General features: G+C 47.7%; 2 protein-coding genes across 4 annotated transcripts in view; both read left to right on the top strand.

Annotated features, from left to right (window-relative positions):
* Nucleotides 1–13,083, top strand: part of LOC125631294 (olfactory receptor 51G2-like) — a 17,358-nt gene extending 4,275 nt beyond the window's left edge. Inside the window, exons 1-2 of one of the 3 annotated variants that reach the window (XM_048837752.2) lie at nucleotides 2,610–2,695; nucleotides 10,203–13,083. In XM_048837752.2, the coding sequence (XP_048693709.2) occupies nucleotides 10,243–11,178 (936 nt within the window). In that variant the 5' untranslated portion in view covers nucleotides 2,610–2,695; nucleotides 10,203–10,242 and the 3' untranslated portion in view covers nucleotides 11,179–13,083. Of the gene's footprint in view, nucleotides 1–2,609; nucleotides 2,696–10,202 lie in introns of those variants that run through there. The other 2 variants (XM_075125615.1, XM_075125616.1) reach the window with 2 other exon arrangements.
* LOC125631364 (olfactory receptor 51G2-like) lies at nucleotides 2,644–25,181 on the top strand. The gene is made up of 2 exons (XM_048837937.2): nucleotides 2,644–2,695; nucleotides 23,888–25,181. Exon 2 carries the CDS (start codon nucleotides 23,928–23,930, stop codon nucleotides 24,861–24,863), a length of 936 nt encoding a protein of 311 aa, XP_048693894.1. The 5' UTR covers nucleotides 2,644–2,695; nucleotides 23,888–23,927; the 3' UTR covers nucleotides 24,864–25,181.

Genomic DNA, 25,181 nt, shown 5'->3' with positions numbered 1-25,181 from the left:
GTGGGGCCCAAAACTGGACACAGTACTCCAGATGAGGCCTCACCAATGCCGAATAGAGGGGGACGATCACGTCCCTCGATCTGCTTGCTATGCCCCTTGTCACCTCAGGACGGGATGCAGAGAGAAAATTCTAGGTACCACTAATGACGGCTTCCTGGAGCAGCTAGTCTTGGAACCCACAAGGAGAGAGGAAATTCTTGATTTAGTCCTAAGTGGAGCACAGGGTCTGGTCCAAGAGGTGAATATATCTGCAGCACTTGGTAATAGTGACTATAATGTAATTCAATTTAACATCCTTGTAGGGAGGGAAATATCAACAAAGCTCACCAGGGTAACATTTAACTTCTGAAAGGGGAACTACGTAAGAATGAGGTAGTTAGTTAACGGACATTAAAAGGAAGAGTAACAAGAGTAAAGTGCCTGCAAGCAGCATGGAAATAATTTAAAAACATCATAATAGAAGCTCAAACTAAATAATCACCACCACAGAAGAAACCCCAGGAAGATGTCCAAAAAACACCATTGTGGCTAAACAAGAGAGTACAAGAGGTGATTAGAGGCAAAAAGACATCTTTTAAAAACTGGAAGTCAAATCGTCCTGAGGAAAATAGAGAGGTGCATAACCTCTGGCAGGTCAAGTGTAAGAGTAGAATTAGGCACGCCAAAAAAAGAATTTGAAGAACCACTTGAAAAAGACACAAAAACTGTCAGCAATTTTTTTTCAAAGTACGCCAGAAGCAGGAAGCCGGCCAAAGAGTGAGTGGGTCCCCTGGACGCTCGAGGTGCTGAAGGAGCAGACAAGGAAGATGAAGCTATTGCAGGGAGGATAAATGCATCAGTTTTCACTGCAGAGGATATGAGGGAGATTCTCGCACCTGATTCTTTTTAGGTGACAGATCTGAGGAACTGTCCCACAGTATCGTTAGAGGAGGTTTTTGGAACAAATTAAACCATAATAATTCACCAGGACCAGTTGGGATTCACCTAAGAGTTCTGAAGGAACGCAAATATTCAATTGAAAAATATTAATCATGGTATGTAACATATCACTTAAATCAACCTCTGTGCCAGGTGGCTGGTAGAGAGCTAATGTAATGCTGATTTTTAAAAAAGGCTCCAGAAGTGATTTTGGTACATGTAGGAAAGGGGGATCCAGTGGATACAGTGTACTTGGACTTTCAGAAAGCCTCTGACAAGGTCTCTCACCAAAGGCTCTTAAGCAAAGTAAATTGTCATGAGTTAAGAGGAAAGGTCCTCTCATGGATCAGTAACTGGTTAAAATAGGAAACAAAGGGCAGAAATAAATGGTCATTTTTAAGAATGGAGAGGAGTAACTAGTGGTGTCCCACATGGATCTGTACTGGGACCCATGCTGTTCAACATAGTCATAAGTGATCTGGAAAAAGGGGTAAACAGTGAGGTGGGAAAATTTCCAGTCGAGACAAAATTACTCAAGATAGTTAAATCCCAAACAGATTACAAAGAGATCTCACAAAACTGGGTGAGTGGGCAACAAAATGGCAGATGAAAGTCAGTGTTGACAAATGGAATGTAACGCACGTGGGAAAACATCATCCCAGCTACACATACAAAATGATGGGGTGTAAATGAGCTGTTACCACTTGAGAAAGAGATCTTGGAGTCATTACCCATAGTTCTTTGAAAACATCCACTCAATGTGCAGCAGCAGTCAAAAACCAAAACCAAAACCAAATCAAACTAACAGAATGTGAAGAACGGTTAGGAAAGGGATAGAAAATAAGACATAAAATATCATGTTGCCTCCATATAAATCCACGGTATGCCCAAACCTTGAATGCTGCTCGCTGTTCTGGGTGCCCCATCTCCCTATACTGGAGTTGGAAAAGGCACTGATGGATGGGCTGCTGCAGACAAGCCATTTCCAGGGGCTCCCTCTGTTACAGAGCTGGGGTAGCCACCCTAGCAGAAGTCCAGGGGGGTGCTGAGTGTGGGAGAGGCTGTTGGAGGGCGAGTGCTGCCACCTAGGGGTGTGGTCCTGTAGCACGAGGGACAGAGGTGCATTATTTGAGCTAGAGCTGGACTGGAAATCAGAGAGGTTTTTTCCCCCATGAAAAATTTTGACTCAGACAAAAATGTTTCCTTTTCACCCATTCAACGAATCATTTTTCTCTGAAAGCTCAGTTATGACTATACTGCCCAGCGGCAGCTGCCTGGATCCCCAAGAGAAACTGGAGGCTTTTCATCTGGCCTCGTCCTCGTCACATAAATGAAGTTTGGAGTGACGGAGTCTATGGCTTCACTCTGGGTATGGAAAGGTCAAAAGCTCCTGCCCAGTCCCCTGTACTCGTGGCAGGACTAAGTATTATATAGACCATTTCTGACCGGTGTTTGTCTGACCTGTTCTTAAAAATCTCCAATTATAGAGATTTCATAACATACCTGGGCAATTTCTTCCAGTGCTTAACCACCCTGACAGGTGAGAAGTTTTTCTCCTACTGGAACGATCCAAGGGTTAAAGCTGGTGCACACTAAGCCAAACAGCTGAGGTTCCCTGATGGCCAAGTGGCCCCCAAGGGAATGTGCCGGCACGTTTCATAAAGACACCTGCCTTCCTTTCTGAACAGATACTGCCTGCTGCCCATGCAACCGCTCCGATGACTCCTTGTCCTCTAGGATGAACACCTCTGGCGGCTCCTCTTCTAGCAGGTATTGGGTATGTTGGCAGGTTTCACTATATTTAAAATGTGAAGTGAAGGGTAAAGGCTGGAAGCTGTTTCCATTGGCAGATGTTCTGTGCAGCAGCAGAGGACTCAGCGGGGCGGTCAGAGTGACTCACTGACAGGGGCTGGAGGGAAGGCAGCACTTGGTAGCTTGGGAACCCCTCCCCGACATGTGCCCAGGTTCCTCGGTGGGTCATTCAAGCTACACAGAAAGCAGAGTGTTAAAACCCTCATGGCCTGAGTCAGGATTTCTCTAGGGGTCTCGTGTGCTCTGGGCCCGATCCCGCCAGGGGCTGAGTGACAGGAGACCCCATGAAGAAAAGGAGTACTTGTGGCACCTTAGAGACTAACCAATTTATTTGAGCATGAGCTTTCGTGAGCTACAGCTCACTTCATCAGATGGAATATCAATAGCTAGTTCCCAAATGGCCTCAGGTTTATTTACTCCTGGAAATTTAATCAGCAAATGTATTTTCAAAGCTTTTATTCTCTGGCTCGATTGTGAAGGCGGGAATTCAGAGCTGTGTTGCTCTGTGGTAACAGATCTAATAGGGCATATTTCTGTTTCCTGACTGGCTGAGGGCTTCAGCAATTCTTCCCTCTAGATACCCCTCTGAGTTACAGGGCTACCTACATCTCTACCCTCTCTCAGGTCTCTGAGTCCACATGTCAGGCCTCATACCCTGCCCTCTCATGGGCTGGAATCCCATGGTTCTCCCCCCCTCAGACTCGGCCCTGGACTACAGCTCACTGCGGGTCGACTGTGCTTGCCGAGCAGGTCCCAGTGGGCTCGGCACCTGCGGTTCTTCCCTCTGGGAGTCTGTGACTAGTGGTGGGGCGAGTGACCAGCCAGCCTTCGAGAACCAAAATACTGTTTAATCTCAGCAGTAGGGAGAACAAGGGAGTTTTCAAACAATAGTCTGTTCTCTTCTCTGTCCCCAAGCCCTCCCGCTCTGACGGGGACTCAGGCAGGCTGAGGGCCTTCCAGACTTCTCCAGCGCTGTCTGCGCCTGTCAGTCTGAAGAGCTTCTCAGTAACAGTTGCCCCACCTCTGGACAGACTCCCAGTGATGGCAAAATAAGCTGTGTAATGTGGCTGAGGCCCAGAACTAGGCTCTTCCCAGCTTGTAGCTTCTGTGGGGTCTCTCAACCTCCTTGAAGTGCTGACTGAGAGATGGCTTTTCTTGAGCTGTTGCTTCCCTTCCAGCTTATTTTCCAGCAGCCTGCTATGAAACTAAGGTGAGCCAGAGTGGTTTCACCCAGTACAACCATAACATCAACACCCCAATAGTTAACCGAATATAGCTCTACAGCAAACATCCCCAGACCTGGGTTTAAATACACATTCATTGTGGCAGCTTAGCCCCATGTCTGTCACTATGCCGTTCCCGGGTGCTACAGATTTTACAAATACAGGACATAGGCTGTCAGAGAGCAGCAGACTATTTCACGTGGGAAATGAAGTTGCACATGCACCTGGCTTTGAAATTGACTTCCTGCAAACCCTCTTTGTGGCTGAATAACAAGTGCTGGGGTTACTCTGTACTAGGTACTAGACCACTGGTTTTCAGTCTGTGATTTGTGGGCCACTGAGGGTCTGCAGACGATGTCTAAGATTTCCAAAAAGAAAAGGAGTACTTGTGGCACCTTAGAGACTAACCAATTTATTTGAGCATGAGCTTTCGTGAGCTACAGCTCACTTCATCAGATGTTTACCGTGGAAACTGCAGCAGACTTTATATACACACAGAGAATATGAAACAATACCTCCTCCCACCCCACTGTCCTGCTGGTAATAGCTTATCTAAAGTGATCAACAGGTGGGCCATTTCCAGCACAAATCCAGGTTTTCTCACCCTCCACCCCCCACACAAATTCACTCTCCTGCTGGTGCTAGCCCATCCAAAGTGACAACTCTTTACATAATCAAGTCGGGCTATTTCCTGCATAGATCAAGGTTTTCTCACATCCCCCCCACCCCCATACACACACAAACTCACTCTCCTGCTGGTAATAGCTCATCTAAACTGACCACTCTCCAAGTTTAAATCCAAGTTAAACCAGAACATCTGGGGGGGGGGGGGTAGGAAAAAACAAGAAGAAACAGGCTACCTTGCATAATGACTTAGCCACTCCCAGTCTCTATTTAAGCCTAAATTAATAGTATCCAATTTGCAAATGAATTCCAATTCAGCAGTTTCTCGCTGGAGTCTGGATTTGAAGTTTTTTTGTTTTAAGATAGCGACCTTCATGTCTGTGATTGCGTGACCAGAGAGATTGAAGTGTTCTCCGACTGGTTTATGAATGTTATGATTCTTGACATCTGATTTGTGTCCATTTATTCTTTTACGTAGAGACTGTCCAGTTTGACCAATGTACATGGCAGAGGGGCGTTGCTGGCACATGATGGCATATATCACATTGGTGGATGTGCAGGTGAACGAGCCTCTGATAGTGTGGCTGATGTTATTAGGCCCTGTGATGGTGTCCCCTGAATAGATATGTGGGCACAATTGGCAACGGGCTTTGTTGCAAGGATAAGTTCCTGGGTTAGTGGTTCTGTTGTGTGGTATGTGGTTGTTGGTGAGTATTTGCTTCAGGTTGCGGGGCTGTCTGTAGGCAAGGACTGGCCTGTCTCCCAAGACTTGTGAGAGTGTTGGGTCATCCTTTAGGATAGGTTGTAGATCCTTAATAATGCGTTGGAGGGGTTTTAGTTGGGGGCTGAAGGTGACCGCTAGTGGCGTTCTGTTATTTTCTTTGTTAGGCCTGTCCTGTAGTAGGTAACTTCTGGGAACTCTTCTGGCTCTATCAATCTGTTTCTTTACTTCTGCAGGTGGGTATTGTAGTTGTAAGAAAGCTTGACAGAGATCTTGTAGGTGTTTGTCTCTGTCTGAGGGGTTGGAGCAAATGCGGTTGTATCGCAGAGCTTGGCTGTAGACGATGGATCGTGTGGTGTGGTCAGGGTGAAAGCTGGAGGCATGCAGGTAGGAATAGCGGTCAGTAGGTTTCCGGTATAGGGTGGTGTTTATGTGGCCATTGTTTATTAGCACTGTAGTGTCCAGGAAGTGGATCTCTTGTGTGGACTGGACCAGGCTGAGGTTGGTGGTGGGATGGAAATTGTTGAAATCGTGGTGGAATTCTTCAAGGGCTTCTTTTCCATGGGTCCAGATGATGAAGATGTCATCAATATAGCGCAAGTAGAGTAGGGGCTTTAGGGGACGAGAGCTGAGGAAGCGTTGTTCTAAATCAGCCATAAAAATGTTGGCATACTGTGGGGCCATGCGGGTACCCATAGCAGTGCTGCTGATCTGAAGGTATACATTGTCCCCAAATGTGAAATAGTTATGGGTAAGGACAAAGTCACAAAGTTCAGCCACCAGGTTAGCCGTGACATTATCGGGGATAGTGTTCTTGACGGCTTGTAGTCCATCTTTGTGTGGAATGTTGGTGTAGAGGGCTTCTACATCCATAGTAGCCAGGATGGTGTTATCAGGAAGATCACCGATGGATTGAAGTTTCCTCAGGAAGTCAGTGGTGTCTCGAAGGTAGCTGGGAGTGCTGGTAGCGTAGGGCCTGAGGAGGGAGTCTACATAGCCAGACAATCCTGCTGTCAGGGTGCCAATGCCTGAGATGATGGGGCGCCCAGGATTTCCAGGTTTATGGATCTTGGGTAGTAGATAGAATATCCCAGGTCGGGGTTCCAGGGGTGTGTCTGTGCGGATTTGATCTTGTGCTTTTTCAGGAAGTTTCTTGAGCAAATGCTGTATAACAGAACGCCACTAGCGGTCACCTTCAGCCCCCAACTAAAACCCCTCCAACGCATTATTAAGGATCTACAACCTATCCTAAAGGATGACCCAACACTCTCACAAGTCTTGGGAGACAGGCCAGTCCTTGCCTACAGACAGCCCCGCAACCTGAAGCAAATACTCACCAACAACCACATACCACACAACAGAACCACTAACCCAGGAACTTATCCTTGCAACAAAGCCCGTTGCCAATTGTGCCCACATATCTATTCAGGGGACACCATCACAGGGCCTAATAACATCAGCCACACTATCAGAGGCTCGTTCACCTGCACATCCACCAATGTGATATATGCCATCATGTGCCAGCAATGCCCCTCTGCCATGTACATTGGTCAAACTGGACAGTCTCTACGTAAAAGAATAAATGGACACAAATCAGATGTCAAGAATCATAACATTCATAAACCAGTCGGAGAACACTTCAATCTCTCTGGTCACGCAATCACAGACATGAAGGTCGCTATCTTAAAACAAAAAAACTTCAAATCCAGACTCCAGCGAGAAACTGCTGAATTGGAATTCATTTGCAAATTGGATACTATTAATTTAGGCTTAAATAGAGACTGGGAGTGGCTAAGTCATTATGCAAGGTAGCCTGTTTCTTCTTGTTTTTTCCTACCCCCCCCCCCCCAGATGTTCTGGTTTAACTTGGATTTAAACTTGGAGAGTGGTCAGTTTAGATGAGCTATTACCAGCAGGAGAGTGAGTTTGTGTGTGTATGGGGGTGGGGGGGATGTGAGAAAACCTTGATCTATGCAGGAAATAGCCCGACTTGATTATGTAAAGAGTTGTCACTTTGGATGGGCTAGCACCAGCAGGAGAGTGAATTTGTGTGGGGGGTGGAGGGTGAGAAAACCTGGATTTGTGCTGGAAATGGCCCACCTGTTGATCACTTTAGATAAGCTATTACCAGCAGGACAGTGGGGTGGGAGGAGGTATTGTTTCATATTCTCTGTGTGTATATAAAGTCTGCTGCAGTTTCCACGGTAAACATCTGATGAAGTGAGCTGTAGCTCACGAAAGCTCATGCTCAAATAAATTGGTTAGTCTCTAAGGTGCCACAAGTACTCCTTTTCTTTTTGCGAATACAGACTAACACGGCTGTTCCTCTGAAAGATTTCCAAAGGTATTCACATTTGAAATTTGAAATTTGAAATTTGTTAGGGCTCCACAAATGAAAAACGCTGAAAAATAGAGAGTGAGAGCCCAGGGCATGAATATTTTCCATACTGATCCCAATGCCTGTTACCACTCCGGATACAGGCTACAAACTGACAGAACAGAACCTGAGGAGAACCAGTCAGATTAACCATGGGACAGGGGAGCTACTAGACTTTTGTTTGCTGGCAAACGATTGAATGAGGGCTGAGACGCTGCAATTTGTTCAGGGTCTGAAGAAATCCAGATGACAGACACTACATTTTAAGTCCCACTCCAACCTGAGAAATCATCTCTGAAGGAAGATCAAAGGGGAAGAATGGATTTACGTGTGAGCTACACCATAGATGTGTAAATGTTATAACTTTTGCTGTAGAAAGTATTTTAGAAGTACTCCAAATACTGTGTGCAATGGGTTTGTGCTATTAACTGTTTGTTCAGTGAACAGTTGGACGATACTGTCTCCTGATAACTGACCAGAAGCTTTTTCTCACACTTACATTCAGGCACAAAATACCTCTGCAATACACATGCTTGACCTTCCAAAAAGTCCTGAGAGACCAGAACTGCTCATCAGTGTTTCAGCAAAGCATAGAGCTGAGATGCAGAAAAGGGAAGCGTAATAGTGCTTGTATGTAATTTACACCCGTCACCTGTTACACGAGCATGGCTGAAATCATCAACAGACCCTTGCATGGGGAGAGGCTGCAGGTCCTGTGAGGATAAAGAGAAGCCTATAGGACGAACAAACTCTCTGGAGTCAGTCAACATTGGCCAGGCAAAGAACTTCAGCTTCTCTCTTGGAGGGATTCTTGGGGGTCCGAGAGCATCACTGGGAGAATTTGGAAAGGGAAAGTTAATAGAGCCCGGTTCTGATCGAATTTACACATGTAACTCTGGAGTGAAACCATTGAAGTCAATACTACTGAATTCAGAATCTGGTCCTAAGAATTTATCCCATGTGCTACAAAGAGGCAGTGGCATAATTTGGACTCTCAGGAGTGGAGAAGATAAAGAATATATATAATGAACCACTCCATGTTTATAAATTGCTTGAATGCAGGACAGATGTAGCCTGATCTAAAGATTATGAATAAAATTCTCAGTTATCCCTTTGAGGGTTGACAGGTTCTGGTCCCAAGATCAGGCCCGGTCAGATTCTTATGAAAGTGATCATAGGGTTGGGAACCCTGATGTGCCCAGGTGCAACACTCACACTATAGGAACTTTTTATATTTACAAATAAATAATCTATTAATACATTTAGCAAAGTCACAGACACAGTAAGGTAGATAGAGATAACACAGAATGCACATCTGAATATCCATATTGACACCATCCCTTGCTGAACAACCTGAAATGTTAGCCATTATCTTCCTCATCACTGTCACCGTTCTCATCTTCACCAGTGGCCATCATTCTGGCCCCTCCCAAGGTCAACATCTCTCCCCTGCTGCCCTGGGATGCCACTTTTGTAATATGTTGCACTTACATTAGCATGTTGAATGCATATTTAATAGGGGTTTCTCCCCTGTTCCTTATACATATATCCTTCCCTTACCAATGTTAAGGTGTCCTTCTTCTATAGGTTAGTGTATTTATGATTTCACCCCATTATCATATACCTCAATTCATTGTCATGGCACTTTTGCGGTCAGATGTTCCATCCAAAACTTTCCAGAAGCTGGTGTCTGTTCATGTTCTATGGTTGGCTGATAGCGTTATGGATAAAATTCCCCTCCCTACACTTTACTTCCAGTTCCCCATAACTTGTGGGTTACCTAAGTTTATTTATGCCAAAGTTCATAGGCGTCAGGCCTCATGCTAACTGCTGAAGACAATGTCTTACAGGATACGAGCCTGTAGGGTCCATTACAGTTGAATATAATAAAGCAAAATATAATGAAAAAGCAGTGTATGTAATAGAGATAAGCTGGTCCACTGGGCTACACAGATAAGTTTTCAGCAGGCATTTGCTATGGCATGATACAATGGGCCACACTCAGGAGTGGAGGGCCAGAAAGGGTGTTTGTGGGAAGGTCACGATACAATGCTCAAGTATGCTGCGGAACCCACAGCCACAAGATATCAATGGAACCAAGAGTTTAGCAGGATTCAAAGAGGGACGGGATGTTTATATGGGTATCCAGAAAATACAATTATAGGAATGAGGATTGTTTTAAAAAAGTCTGGAAGGGCTCTAAACCTTCCTGATTTACACCACAAAATATGTCTAACTAGTGGGTGACAGGGGGAAAGTTTCCCTGGGAGCAGGTTATCTCATAGCTGCCTACTGCAAGGCTTCTTCCACCTTCCTCTGCAGCATCTCATGGTGGCCACTGAATATTGGCTAGATGGACTATAGGTCTAATCCAGCCTAGCAGCGCCTATCTTCCTAGTAGTGGTGTAAATCCAAGACTATGTCTTTGCTGATCTTCCTTGAGCTCTTGAAAATCTCTAGACTTGCACTCAGAGCAGAATGATGTCTCATTAAATATCATCTAGTCTCCTGTTCTTTTTCCTTTTAGGAAGGAAAGTTCAAAACTCCTCGGACCTGTCCAGTACATTATGTCAGCTGTCAATGACACCAAATTCAACTCTGCAGTGTTACTTTTCACTGGGATACCTGGGCAGGAAGACGTCCATCTCTGGATTTCCATCCCCTTCTGCTTAATATATGTTATTTCAATATTAGGAAATTCAGTCATTCTGTTCATTATAAAAACAGATCCAACCCTCCATGAGCCCATGTACATTCTCCTTTCCATGTTGGCTGTCACAGACCTTGGTTTATTGATATCCACCATACCGTCAACACTGGCCGTATTCTTGTTTAACTCTAGGGAGATCAGCCTTGATGCCTGTTTTGCCCAGCTGTTCTTCATCCACTCGTTTTCGTTCACTGAATCCTCCATACTCCTACTGATGGCCTTTGACCGCTTCGTTGCAATCCATAACCCGCTGAGATATGCTTCCATCTTAACCCCATCAAGAATAGCCAAGATGGGGCTAGTGTTTGTGCTAAGAGGGGTGGCCGTAATATTCCCACTCCCCTTTCTCCTGAAACGCTACCGATACTGTCGAATCAGTGTCCTCTCCCATTGCTACTGCATAAACCAGGAGGTCATGAAGGCCGCTTGCTCAGAGATCAGTGTCAGCAGCATCTATGGCTTGTTTGTTACAGTCTCCACGGTAGGGCTGGACTCGCTGCTCATCTTCCTCTCTTATGTGATGATCCTCAAAACAGTGCTGAGCATTGCATCCCACGTGGAGCGCCTCAGGGCCCTGAGCACCTGCGTCTCCCACCTCTGCGCCGTCCTGCTCTTCTACGTGCCAGTGCTCGGCTTGTCTGTGATACACAGATTCGCGAAGAACTCTTCTCCCTTGCTTCTAATTCTCATTGGCTATGTCTACCTAGTAGTCCCACCCCTGATGAACCCAATTGTGTACAGCATGAAAAGCAAACACCTTCGTGCGAGGATAATCAGGGTGTTTGTCAAGTGAAGGGTCAGTTCATCACCAGGCTCCAGCACTGGTGACATGGGAGACAAAAAACAAAGGCCACCTATTCCATCCTGGACACTTGCATCTGGGAGGACAAGAGCTACTGATCTCCACTCTGTAGGGAAAGGTTCAGATGGGATCTAAGGTCTGGAGCAGTGGGAGAGCGGCTGGTGAGGGAGGACAGGACACTGGGGGAAGGAGACCAAGGCAGGCAGCAGCATTTGCAAAGTGACTGCGCTCATCAATAGCCAGGGGACTAGTGGGATATTGGCCCATAAAGAGCCATATCGGTGCCTGCTCCAACCTCAGAATTCCTGTTGATACAGTCAGTAAAGAGAAGGGACGTGGATGTTGTTTCCCATTACTCCTGGCCTGTCACTCTCCTGTCTCTGGTTAAACATCCAGGGGCCATGAGAAAAGCTGAGCTCTGGGATCTGTGTGATCCATGATTCCTGCACCAGCTGTGGACAGGGGCTATTCAAGGGGCATGGACACCCACCCTTCCCCCACGCCCTCAGCCAGGTGTTTGTGACTGAGTCATGTCAGAGGCCATGCCAGGAAAGGCCGCTCAAGCAGCCCACCCCCACCACCCCTGTTGACGGCTCTGCACACCACATGCTTGCTGAGTCCACTCCCTATCGAGGCAGGGCAGAGCTGCATGTGTGAGTGAGGGTTTGACAAACAGGAGTCCTGGCAAGAGAACTCAGGTTCCCTCCTCATCTGCTCCATTTGTGCTGCCCCAGCAATGCAAAGGGGTGGAAATGGGCCTCAGCTTCCACACAGAGGCATGGCTAACTCCTATCCCAGCCCAGCCCATTCAGTGTAGGGTGACCTTCCCTGAATTGCTACCCCCTTCTCCTCCTCTTAGGTTTGCCAGGGGTCCGGTTTTCGAGCAGAATGCCTGGTGAAAAAGGGACCCTGGTGGCTCTAGTCAGCACTACTGACCAGGCCATTAAAAGTCCAGTTGGCAGCACAGTGGTGCTAAGGCAGGCTCCCTGCCTGCTTGGTGCCATGTGGCTCCCAGCAGCCGTGGCATGTCCTTCCTCCAGCTCCTAGGCATAGGGGCATCCAGGAGGCTCTGTGCGCTGCTCCTACTCCAAGCACCAGCTCTGCAGCTCCCATTTTCCAGGAACCACGGCCAATGGGAGTTGCGGGGGTGGGGTCTGCAGACAGGGCAGCATGCAGAGCCACCTGGCCGCACCTCCCAAAGGAGCCAGAGGAGGGACATGCTGCTGCTTCCAGGAGCTGCTTGAGGTAAGTGCCGCCTGGAGCCTGAATTCCTGACTCCTTCCACACCCCAACCTCCTGCCTCAGCCCAGAACCCCCTGCCATACTCCGAACCCATTGGCTCCGCCCCCAGGCCTAGAGGCCATCCTGCACCCTGAACCTCTCATCTCTGGCCCCACCCCAGCCAGAGCCCTGACCTGATACAACATCCCAACACACTGCCTCAGTGTGACAAAGTGGGACTGTTCTTAATGTTTCCTCTGAATACTGTAGGGGTGCCTCAGTTTCCCCAGTGCATTTCTTAAGTCTCTAGGTGGTGGGTTAAGGGGGTGGGATTGTTGCAGAGCAAAGGGCCAGAGATGAGGATAAATGGCCGACACTCTGTCTCCTGGCAACTGCTGGCCTGGGCCCTTCCCCCCTGCAAGGTGAGAGCTAAAGGACTGGAGACCAAAGGAATCAGGTGACATCCTGGCCCAGGAAAGGAACAAAGCCAAGAGGAGGAGGGGCTGGAGGGTAAGTCAGTTTGGGCTGGCTGGGGACGAGGCGTGAAGTGCAGACGTGGTTGTCTGGCTCATTGCCCCCCCAGAATGGACCCAGCTGTGGGGTCCTGTTCTCTTTACCTACAAGCTCTGTTTTAGACTGTATTTCTATCATCTAATAAACCTCTGTTTTACTGGCTGGCTGAGAGTCACGTTTGACTGCGGAGTTGGGGGGCAGAACCCTCTGGCTTCCCCAGGACCCCGCCTCAGCGGACTCGCTGTGGGAAGCGCACAGAGGGGCAGAGGATGCTGAATGCTCCGAGGTCAGACCCAGGAAGGTGGAAGTTGTGTGAGCTGTGTGTCCTGCAGACAGTCTGCTCCCAGAGAGGAGACTTCACCCGAGTCCTGCCTGGCTCCGTAGGGAGCAGTTCCAGAGCATAGCCCGGGACTCCGTGACACTCAGCCCTGAGCCCCCTCCTGCATATTGAAATATTCATTTCTTGCCCAACCCCAGAGCCTGCACCCAAAGCAGAAGCTCTAACCCACTCCCTCATTCCAACCCCCTGCCCCAGGCAGGTGAAAATGAGTGAGTGAGTGAGGGTGGGAAGAGTGAGCGACAGAGCAAGGGGGGGATGGAGCAAGTGGGGGGCAGGGCCTTGGAGAAGGGGTGAGGCAGGGATGGGGCCTCAGAGGAGAGGCCGGGCAGAGGGTGGGACAAGGGTGTGTGGTTTTCTGTGAGTAGAAAACTGGCAATCCTACCTCCTCTTCCCCCAAGGCCCTGCCTCGGCCAGGCTGGGACCCAAAGCTGAGCCATGGTAAGAGCCATCCAGGGAGCCAGAGACACTGTGAGGAGCCCCAGACCCTCCACCTGCCCTGGGTGGGGGGGCCCAAAAGCAGCCCCCAGCCTGTGTCACCACCCCTCAGGACGTAGGGAAGGTGGAGAATCTCTTCCACTGATTTCTTCTGTGACCTCGGGCAACGCACTTAGTCCCTCCATGCCTCAGCAACATGTGTTTTAATATGGCTCAATGTAGAGGTTTACATCTAGGAAGAAGGGACACAGGCCATCCTTACCGAATGCGGGACCCAATCCTGGGATGCAGTGACTCTGAAAAAGACTTGGGGGTCATAATCAGCTGAACACGAGCTCGCAGTGTGGTGCTATAGATGAAAAGGCGAGTGCCACCCGGGATGAACAAAGAGGGGAATCTCGAGTAGGGGCAGAGGGATTGTTTTACCTCTGTGTTGGGCCCTGGTGTGAGCACTGCTGGGATCCTGTGTCCCGTTCTGGTGTCTACAGTTCAAGAAGGAGGGTGATATATTAGAGAGGGGTCCAGAGAGATCAGAGAATGATGAAAGGATTAGAAAACCTGCCTCCTAATGAGAGACTCACGAGGCTCAATCTATTTAGTTTAACAAAGAGAAGGGGAAGGGGTGACTTGATCACAGTCTGTAAGCAGCTGCATGTGGCTCTTCAGTCTATCAGAGAAAGTTGTAACATGATCCAATGGCTGGAAGCTGAAGCTAGACACATTCAAACTGTAACTAAGGGGTAATTTTTTAAACAATGAGGGTAATTAACCTTTGGAACAATCTATGAACGGCCGTGGTAGATTCTCCATCGCTGACAATTGTTACATCAAGGCAGGAGGTTGTTTTAACGGCTCTGCTCTAGGAGTTATTTTGGGGGCAGGTCTCTGGCCTGTGCTAGGCAGGGGTCAGACTCAGTGATCACAATGGTGGCTTCTGGCCTTGGGATCTGCCCAGCGGTGTTAATAGCACTGCCCTGCCGCATGGGGTGTGGTGCTGATAAACATGTTACAGAGTGTGAGCTGCTCGGATGCTACAATAATTGGGGCCAGAGCTAAGTGCCTTAGAGAGATTTCAGCTCGGTGTGCCCCATAGGGACAATTTGGGGCAGTGGGTGGAGAACCTGAACTCTTCCCAACACCCCTTGGTGATGAGGCCTGTCATCAGCACAGCCCCCTTTGACGAGGGAGTTCCGGGCCCCTCCTGCAGCTCGGCAGCAATAGTGGGAATCAGGACGTGCTTTCAGAGAGTGAAGGGTCTGGAGAGTGTTGTCTGGCTGAACAGAGCCCTGCTGGGCTGCTCCACGGTCTGATCCTGACCCTCACCCCCTCCATGAGCACTGAGAGCCCCTCTAGAGCTGCAGATAGACCTCACACCCTGCGTCCAAATTTCCATCATCACCAGATTTGGGGGTAGCTGGATCTGGGGGAGGGGGTTGTTTGGGTCCAATAGAGAGCTAGCAGCAGGCATTTGGAGCTGGGCTTGGGTCACACCCCTTTCTGTTAAGAACGTGCATGGCCTTGCTTAGCCGTTGTGTGCATGTCTCATGCCTGAGCAAGAGGAGGAGACCCTCTGTGCTGTGCCTGAGGAACCAGTGACTCTCCGAGCCCATCACTGTTATGTCCGGCTGTCTGTGGCCTAACCCTGTTCCTTACAACCGGAGGCTCTGTAGCCCAGTGCAGAGGGAAACAGTGTGTCTGCCACTGCTGGACTGTGTGACCAGAAATGTCTGCTAACCAACCCGAGTGCCTTCGTTTGTGGGTGCTCTGCCTGAGAGATGGCCAGCAGCACCCCCTCTTGGGATTTTATTGGGAGTCTTGCACTAGTTCCTGTCTGTCTGAAAGCCCCAGATTCTGGGATCACAAGACTGCTCGGGAATCTCAACTTTCAGTTTTCTTTAAAAAGTTTATTTAAAAAAGTGAGTTGCAGAGAAGCTAGAAAACCTGAAGCAGGTGACCCCAAAGGCTGAGAAACCAAAGGCACTTGAAAACGAACCCCCACATTAGTGTTTTTTTTAAATCCCATTATTTTTAAACCAATCTCATGATTTTGGGGGGAGTGTGACTCAGACTTGTTTAATGGACTTTGGTGACACTGTGAACCAAGTTCAGAAGATCTGAAAACCAACAAGCAAATGACACAAAAATTAACAGCGATTTTTTTTAAAGTACAGCTGAAACGGTCAGCCTGCCGAACAATGAGTGGGGTGTAACGATGCTGCCTCTGGTGGGAAGCTACTGAGAGTATCAGTTCAGGACAAATTGCTTAGAGCAGGGCAGTCACAGCCCAAGGCTGGGGGTCCTTTACTATTAGGGCACGCCAAACCAGCCAAACAGAGAGGACTTCAGTCTCACCCCATTGGCTAACCAGAAGTCATACAAGCAATTCCCTTAGACATTCCAGTTTCCCAGTATCACCATCAGCAGCCACTCCTTATCATAGAATCATAGACTCATAGAATATCAGGGTTGGAAGGGACCTCAGGAGGTCATCTAGTCCCACCCCCTGCTCAAAGCAGGACCAATCCCCAACTAAATCATCCCAGCCAGGGCTCTGTCAAGCCTGACCTTAAAAATATCTAAGGAAGGAGATTCCACCACCTCCCTAGGTAACGCATTCCAGTGTTTCACCACCCTCCTAGAGAAAAAGTTTTTCCTAATATCCAACCTAAACCTCCCCCACTGCAACTTGAGACCATTACTCCTCGTTCTGTCATCAGCTACCACTGAGAACAGTCTAGATCCATCCTCCTTGGAACCCCCTTTCAGGTAGTTGAAAGCAGCTATCAAATCCCCCCTCATTCTTCTCTTCCGCAGACTTATGGGGATGAATGGTTAAGAAAACCAATACCCCATTGAAAGAAAAAAGGTTCTCTCGATCCCAAAGGATCAAGCCCCAGACCCAGGTCAATATACAAATCAGATCATATCCACAAATCACGCTGTTGCCAGTCCTTTAGAATCTAAAATCTAAAGGTTTATTCATAAAAAGAAAGAAATATAGATGAGAGCTAAAATTGGTTAAAAGGAGTTAATTACATACAGTGATGGCAAAGTTCTGGGTTCAGGCTTGCAGCAGTGATGGAATAAACTGCAGGTTCAAATCAAGTCTCTGGAGTCCATCCACAGCTTGGATGGGTCATTCAGTCCTTTGTTCAGAGCTTCAGTGTAGCAACATTCCTCCAGAGGTAAGAAGCTGGATTGAAGACAAAATGGATGGGTTTCCAGGGCCTTTTATAATCTCTGCCATGTGGAAGGACACCCCTTTGTTCTTTCTGTGGAAAATCACAGCAGCAAGATGGAGCATGGGCAATCACATGTCCATGCATGACTCAGTTCCTTACAGGGAGAGCAGCCATTGCTCACATGCTACTTTGAATGTTCCCAGGAAGACTTCTCATGTGGATTGGAGTCTCCCAAGGTCCATTGTCAGTTAAGTGTTTCTTGATTGGGCACTTAATCTGAAGAGTCCCTTCTCAATAAGCTGGCCAAATGCTTCACTGGTGCTACTTAGAATCAAACACATTGAGATACAAGTACATAGCCAATATTCATAACTTCAAATACAAAAATGAAACACACATTCAGACAGCATAATCATAACGACCAAATCATAACCTTGTCTTAGACACCTTATTTGACCTCCTTTATACAAGATTTGGTGCCATTACAGGACCTTGGTAACAACAATGATCTATACGGTCCCAGTTTATGTCAATAACATGACAAAGTACAGCAGAAGCGGTCAGCCTGCCAAACAACAACTGAAAGATCGAGGGTTAAAGGAGCACTCAAAGAAGATGAGGCTGTGGCCAGGAGGCTAAATGAATTCTTTGCATCAGTCTTCACTGCAGAGGATGTGACGGAGCTTTCCACACCTGAGCCATTCTGTTTAGGTGACAAATCTGAGGAACTGTCTCACACTGAGGTGTGAATAGAGGAGGTTTTGGAAAAAACAGATAAATTAAACAGTAATAAGTCACCAGGACCAGATGGAAGCATTCTGATGGAACTCAGATAACAAATGATCAAATCAGACTACTAACTGTGGTATGTAAACTATGGCTTAAATCAGCCTCTGTATCCGATGACTGGCACATAGCTAATGTGATGTTGATGTTTATAAAAGGCTTCAGAGGGAATACAGGCCAGTACTGGTCAAATTGGTTGAAACAATAGTAAAGACCAGAATGATGAGACACATAGTTGAACACAGTTTGTTGGGGAAGAATCAACACAGCTTTCCAAAGGGAAATCCTGCCTCACCCATCTCTTAGAGTTCTTTAAGGGGGTCAACAAACACGTGTGATATGGTGATCGGGGTGGGGCCTTGGGCAGAAGGGGCGGGGTTGGGGTCAGCCTCCTCCAGCCAGCCCTTCGGTGCTGCCTGGCCTGTGCCATCTGGGGCTCTGGCAGCGATTTAAAGGGCCTGGGGCTACTGCGGCAGCGGGGGCCAGGAGCCCCAGGCCCTTTTAAATTGCTGGGCCCTCGGGCAGCTCATGGGGCAAGAAGGAAGGTCCTCTCCTAAATCAGTAACTGGTTAAAAGATAGGAAACAAAGCTCAGCAATAAATAGCCATTTTTCAGAAGGGAGAGAAGTAACTAGTGGTGTCCCCCAGGGGGTCTGTATTGGGACCAGCGCTGTTCAACATATTCATAAATGATCTGGAAAAAGGGGGTAAACAGAGAGATGCCAAATGTACAGATGGTACAAAACTACTCAATATACATAAGTACAAAACAGATTATGAAGAGTTACAAAGAGACCTCACAAAATGGGTTAAGCAGGCAACAAAATGGTAGATGAAATTCAGTGCTGAGTAATGCACATTGGAAAACATAAACCCAACTATACATATAAAATGATGGGGTCTAAATTAGCTGTTACCACTCGAGAGAGATCTTGGAGTCATTGTGGATAGTTCTCTGAAAGCATGCACTCAATGTACTGCAGCCCACATCTTGAATACTGATCGCAGTTCCTGTCGCCCCATCACCTAAAAGATACGTTTGAATTTGAAGAACTGCAGAGAAGGGTGACAAAAATGTTTAGGGGTATGGAACTGCTTCCATATGAAGAGAGATTAAAAAGATTGGGATTATTCAGTTTGGAAAAGAGACAACTTGGGGGGGAAATGATAGAGGTGTATAAAATCATGAGTAATGTGGAGGAAGTCTATAAGGAAGTGTTATTTACCCGTTCATAAGAGGCAGGGGTCACTGGTGAAATTAAGAGGCAGCAGGTTCAAAACAAAAAAGAAAGTATTTTTTCACACAACATACAGTCAACCTGTGGAACTCACTGCCAAAGGATTTTGTGAAGCCCAAAAGTATAACTGGACCAAAAAAAAAAAAAGGACTAAATGAGCTCCTAGTAGCCAGGATGGTCAGGGATGCAGTTCCATGCTCTGGGTATCTCTAAACCTTGGACTGCCAGAAGCTGGGAGCAGACGTCAGGGGATGGATAACTCGATAATTTCCCTGTTTGGTTCATTCCCTCTGAAGTATCTGCATGGGCCATTGTCAGAAGACAGGACACTGGGCTAGATGGGCCATTGGTCTGACCCAATATGGCCGTTCTTATGTTCACAAATTGTTCCACTGATGGATGGGCTGCTGAAGACAAGCCATTTCCAGGGGCTCCCTCTGCTATAGAGCTGGGGTAGCCACCCTAGCAGACATCCAGCGGGTGCTGAGTGTGCGAGGTTGATGGGGGGCGAGTGCTACCACCTAGGGGTGTGGTCCTGTAGCAGGAGACAGAGGCGCTTGGGGTGAGCTAGAGCTGCTCTGGAAAACAGAGAGGATTTTCCCCCCATGAAAAATTTTGACACAAACTAAAATGTTTCCTTTTTCTCCATTTTTTGGGCTGAGTTTTCATAGAAAACAGATCATTTTTCTCTGAAAGCTCAGCTGCCAGGATGCTGCCCAGCTGCAGCTGCCTGGATCCCCAAGAGAAACTGGAGGCTTTTCATCTGCTTCTCCCTCATAACATAAATGGAAGTTGCAGTGACGGAGTCTCTGGCTGCGCTCTGGGCATGGAAAGGTCAAAAGCTCCCGACCAGTCCGTGGCTGGGGTATTGTGCCCCTCAGCTACTCTAACCAGCCTCCCCATCTCTGTGCAGCCCCCTCCATCCTGTACAATGCCCCTTCAGCAGCTCCTGCAGGCAGTGGCTACCGTGACAGGTCCTGGTAGCACATCTCTGATGAACCTGTGCTAGCAGGGAGCTGGAGAGGGTCCTAGAGCAGTTGTGGAAGCCCAGAGATTGTGGATGGGCCGAGCTGCCAGAGGATCACTGAGATCTGTGCCTCACTTTGGGGATCCCTGGATCCTTTCAGTGTGGCCCACTGTTTATTCCTCAGGGAGAAGTGAAGCAACCTCCCCTTCTGGAATGATCCGAAGGAAATTTCCCTGTAGGGAGCCTTGTGAAATCTCCCTTCCCTGGCCAGTACGCTGGGTTTGTAATGCAGGAAAGGGGGCCGCTGGGGAGAAATCTGGTCCTATGTTATTGTTAATTATTATTATTAATTTACTTATTTATTAATTTTATTATGGAAAGCTCACAGCTGTGACAGCATCATTGTTACAACTCGGCCTCCCCCGAGGTAGCCCTGTGACTAGAAGCCCAGATTCCAGGAGTAGATCCTGCAGCAGGGCTGGAGCTGCAGTCCAGTTGGGCAGCATCACCGCACGTCCCCTGTGATTTGGCCTCCTGCAGTTTGCCATTGGCCATGACGAGGGTTACAGCTGATGTACATTATGCCAGGTAGCTGAGGTTCCCTGATGGCCAAGTGGTCCCCAAGGAAATGTGCAATCATACTTCATAAAGACAGATGCCTTCCTAGCTGAACAGATACTGCCTGGTGCCCATGCAACCTCTCCGATGACTCCTTGTCCTTTACTGTGAAGACCTCTGGTGTCAGTGGCTCCCCTTCTAGCAGGAACTGGGTACGTTGGCATGTTTCACTATCTTTAAAATGCAAAGTGGAGGGGAAAGGCTGGAAGCTGTTTCCATGGGCAGATGTTCTGTGCAGCAGCAGAGGACTCAGCGGGGCTGTCGGGGTGACTCACTGACAGGGGCTGGAGGGCAGGCAGCGCTAGGCAGCTTGGGAACCCCTCCCCGACATCTGCACATACTCCATGGTGAGCTGTTCAAGCAACACAGTAGTCTTACATTGAAAGCAACCTTACAGTGTTAAAACCCCGATGCCCCAAGTCAGGATTTCTCCAGGGTCCCATTTTTAGAGGTTCCATGTGCTCTGGGCCCGATCCTGCTAGGGGCTGAGCAAGATGACACCGCACAGATTATCAGTGACTAGGTCCCAAATTGCCTCAGGTTTATTTGCTCCTGGAAATTTTATCAGCAAATGTATTTTCAAAGTTTTTATTCTCTGGCTCGATTGTGAAGGCGGGAATTCAGAGTTGCTTTGCTCTGTGGTAACAGATCTAATAGGGCATATTTCTGTTTCCTGACTGGCTGAGGGCTTCAGCATTTCTGCCCTCTAGATACCCCTCTGAGTTACAGGACTACCTGCATCTCTGCCCCCTCTCTGGTCTCTGAGTGACAGATGTCAGGCCTCGGACCCTGCCCTCTCATGGGCTGGAATCCCGTGATCCTCCACCCTCAGACTGGGCCCTGGGCTACAGTTCACTGCAGGTCGACTATGCTTGCCGAGCAGGTCCCAGTGGGTTCGGCACCTGTGACTCTTTCCTTTGGAAGTCCGTGACTAGTGGTGGGACGAGTGACCGGCCAGCCTTCCCAAACCAAAATACTGTTTAATCTAAACAGCAGGACTAAAGCCTAACAGGGGAAAATAAGAGGGTTTTCAAACAACAGTCTTCTGACCCCAAGCCCTCCTGCTCTGAGGGGGACCCAGGCAGGCCAAGGGCCTTGAGACTTCCCCACTGGTATCTGTGCCCGTCAGTCTGAAGAGAGTCTCAGCATTGTGAACTCGGCAACGGGGCTGGAGCCCAGAAACAGGCTGTTCTCAGCTTGTAGCCCCAGTGTTGTCTCTGCACCTCCCTGAAGTGCTTTCTTTTTCTTGAGTTGTTGCTTCCCTTCCTGCTTGTTTTCCAACAGCCTGCTATTAAACGAAGATAAGCCAGACTGGTTTCTCCCCATACAGCCTGTCAGGGTTCCCTCCCCACTCTGAACTCTAGGGTTCAGATGTGGGGACCCGCATGAAAGACCTCCTAAGCTTATTTTTACCAACTTAGGTTAAAAACTTTCCCAAGGCACAAATTTCACCTTGTCCTTGAACAGTATGTCTAAATCACTTCATCGGGGCAGCAAAGAACTGGGAAAGGACCACTTGGAGTTCCTATTTCCCCAAAATATCCCCCCCAAGCCCTTACACCCCCTTTCCTGGGGAGGCTTGAGAATAAACAAGATGATCACAAACCAGCCTTGGATTTTTAAGACACAAAAAACCTAATCAGATTCCTAAAAAACAGAACTTTATTAGAAGAACAAAAAAAGATAAGAGAACAACTCTATAAGATCAGAATGGAAGATAATCTTACAGACAGTCAGATTCAAAACATAGAGAATCCCTCTAGGCAAAACCTTAAGTTACAAAAAGACACAAAAACATGAATACACATTTCTTCCAGCACAGCAAATTTCACAAGCCAAAACAAAGAAAACCTAACACATTTTCTAGCTAGATTACTTACTAACTTTACAGGAGTTGGAGGGCTTGCATCCTTGATCTGTGCCCGGCAAAGGTATCACACAGACAGACCAAAGCCTTTCCCCCTGCCCCTCGCTCCAGATTTGAAAGTATCTTGTCCCCTCATTGGTCATTTTGGGTCATGTGCCAGCCAGGTTACCTGAGCTTCTTAACCCTTTACAGGTAAAAGGACTTTGCCTCTGGCCAGGAGGGATTTTATAGCACTGTATGCAGAAAGATAGTTACCGTTCCCTTTATATTTATGACACAGCCAAAACATAAACATCCCAATAGTTAACCCAATATAACTCTACAGCACATATCCTAAGAACTGGGTTCAACATACGCATTGATTATGGCCGCTCAGCTCCATGTCTGTCACAATGCCGTTCCCGGGTACTACGGATTTTATGAATGCAGAAACCTAGTGTTTGCATATTCACCCATTTCGGACACCATCCCTTCCTCTGCCCCGCTGAAGTAACTGTCTGTGTTAACTTGTAACTTATCAAAAAATATGTACAGACATTTGGATGGAGAGAGGATGCCGGTCCCGTGAGGATGAAGGGAAGCTTGTAGGATGATCAAACTCTCTGGAGTCAGGCAACATTGGCCAGGCCACGCACTCCAGCTTCCCATGGAGGGATTCTTGGGGGTCAGAGTGTATTAATGTGAACCTTAGTTAAGGGAAAGTTAATAGAGCCCAGTTCTGATCATAATTACACATGTAAATCTGGAGTAATGCGATTGAAGTCAATTTTATTGAATTAAGAACCTGGACCTAGGAATTTATCCCATGTACTGCAAACATGCAGTGGCATAATTTGAACTCTCAGGAGTGGAACAAATAAAGACTATATATATATATATATAATGCTGCAAAGAAACACATTTATAAATAGCTTCAGTGCAGGACAGATAAATGCAATGACTGTTTTCACCATGCACTTGCCATGTGTTTATACACCTGTCATGGTACTATGGGCCACGCTCAGAAGTGGAGGGCCAGAAAGGATGTCTGTGGAAAGGTCACAATTGTAAAATCACACAGTGCTCACATAGCTTGCGGAACTCCCAGCCACAAGATATCAAAGGAGCCAAGAGCTTAGCAGGATTCAAAGAGGGAGGGAATGTTTATATGCGTAACCAGAAAATCCAATTACAGTCTTGAGGATTTTTTAAAGAAGAGTCTTGGAAGGGCTATACATTTTTGTGATTCACACCACAAACTATGTCTAACTAGTGGGTGTCAGGGGGAAACTTTCCCGAGGAGCAGGTCATTCATAGCTGCCTATTGCAGAGCTTCTACCACCTTCCTCTGCAGTGTCTGGAACTGGCCACTGGATAGGGGGCTAGATGGACTACAGGTCCTATCCAGTCTGGCAGTGCCTATCTTCCTATCCTTGGATCCAAGGATATGCTTTTGCTGATCTTCATTGAGCTCCTGGGGGTCTCTAGACTTGCACTGAGAGCAGAAAGATGTCTCACTAAATATTATCTAGTTTCCTGTTCTTTTTCCTTTCAGGAAGAAAAGTTCAGAACTCCTCGGACCTGCCCAGTACATTATGTCAGCTGTCAATGACACCAACTTGAACTCTGCAGTGTTCTTTCTCACCGGGATACCTGGGCAGGAAGACGTCTATCTGTGGATCTCTATCCCCTTCTGTTTCATGTACGTTATTTCCATAGCAGGAAATTCAGTTATTCTGTTCATTATAAAAACAGATCAAAGTCTCCATGAGCCCATGTACATTTTCCTTTCCATGTTGGCCATCACAGACCTTGGCTTATCAATAGTCACCATACCGACAATACTGGGCATATATTTGTTCAAATCCAGGGAGATCAGCTTCGATGCCTGCTTTGCCCAGCTCTTCTTCATCCACTCGCTTGCAAAATTTGAATCCTCCATTCTCTTATTGATGGCCTTTGACCGCTTCATCGCAATCTGTAACCCACTGAGATATGCTGCCATCCTAACTCCACCGAGAATAGCCAAAATGGGACTGGCTTTTATGTTAAGAGGGGTGGTTGTAATATTCCCACTTCCCTTTCTCCTTAAACGGTTCCGATACTGTCGAGACAACGTCCTCTCCCATTCCTACTGTGTGCATCAGGAGGTCATGAGGATGGCTTGTTCGGATATCACAGTCAACTACATCTATGGCTTGTGTACTACACTCTTAACGGTGGGGTTGGACTCGCTGCTCATCTTCCTCTCTTATGCAATGATCCTCAAAACAGTGCTGAGCATCGCATCCCACACGGAGTGCCTCAGGGCCCTGAACACCTGCGTCTCCCACCTCTGCGCCGTCCTAGTCTTCTATACGCCAGACATTGGCCTGGCTGTGACACACAGATTCGGGAATAGCTCTTCTCACTTGCTTCAAACGGTCCTGGGCTATGTCTACTTGCTGGTCCCACCTCTGATAAATCCAATTGTGTACAGCGTGAAAAGCAAACATCTTCGTGAGAGGATAATCAGGGCATTTGTCAAGTGAAGGGTCAGTTCATCACCCGTCTCCAGGGCTGGAGGCACGGGAGACAAAAAACACAGCCACCTATTTCATCCTGGATCCTCTTCCCTGGAGGTCCCTCCCTCTGCCCTGTCTCCAGGCTGGAAGCCAGAGCCAGGCTGTGGTAAGAGCTGCCCAGAGAGCCACACCCACTGTGAGGAGCCCCAGACCCTCCACATTTGATGCCTCCCCCACTAGGATGTACAACCCAGGGAAAGTGGAGAGTCCAGGGTTCCCCACAACATCCTGTGCTCCTGGGGCAGCTCTTACCATGGCCCGACTCTGGGCTGGCTGGGAGGCGGA

The sequence above is a fragment of the Caretta caretta genome, chromosome 1, assembly GCF_965140235.1.
Source record: "Caretta caretta isolate rCarCar2 chromosome 1, rCarCar1.hap1, whole genome shotgun sequence".
Taxonomy (NCBI): Eukaryota; Metazoa; Chordata; order Testudines; family Cheloniidae; genus Caretta; species Caretta caretta.
Note: the sequence above shows the minus strand (reverse complement) of the source record. Positions and strands in the feature narration are given on the sequence as shown.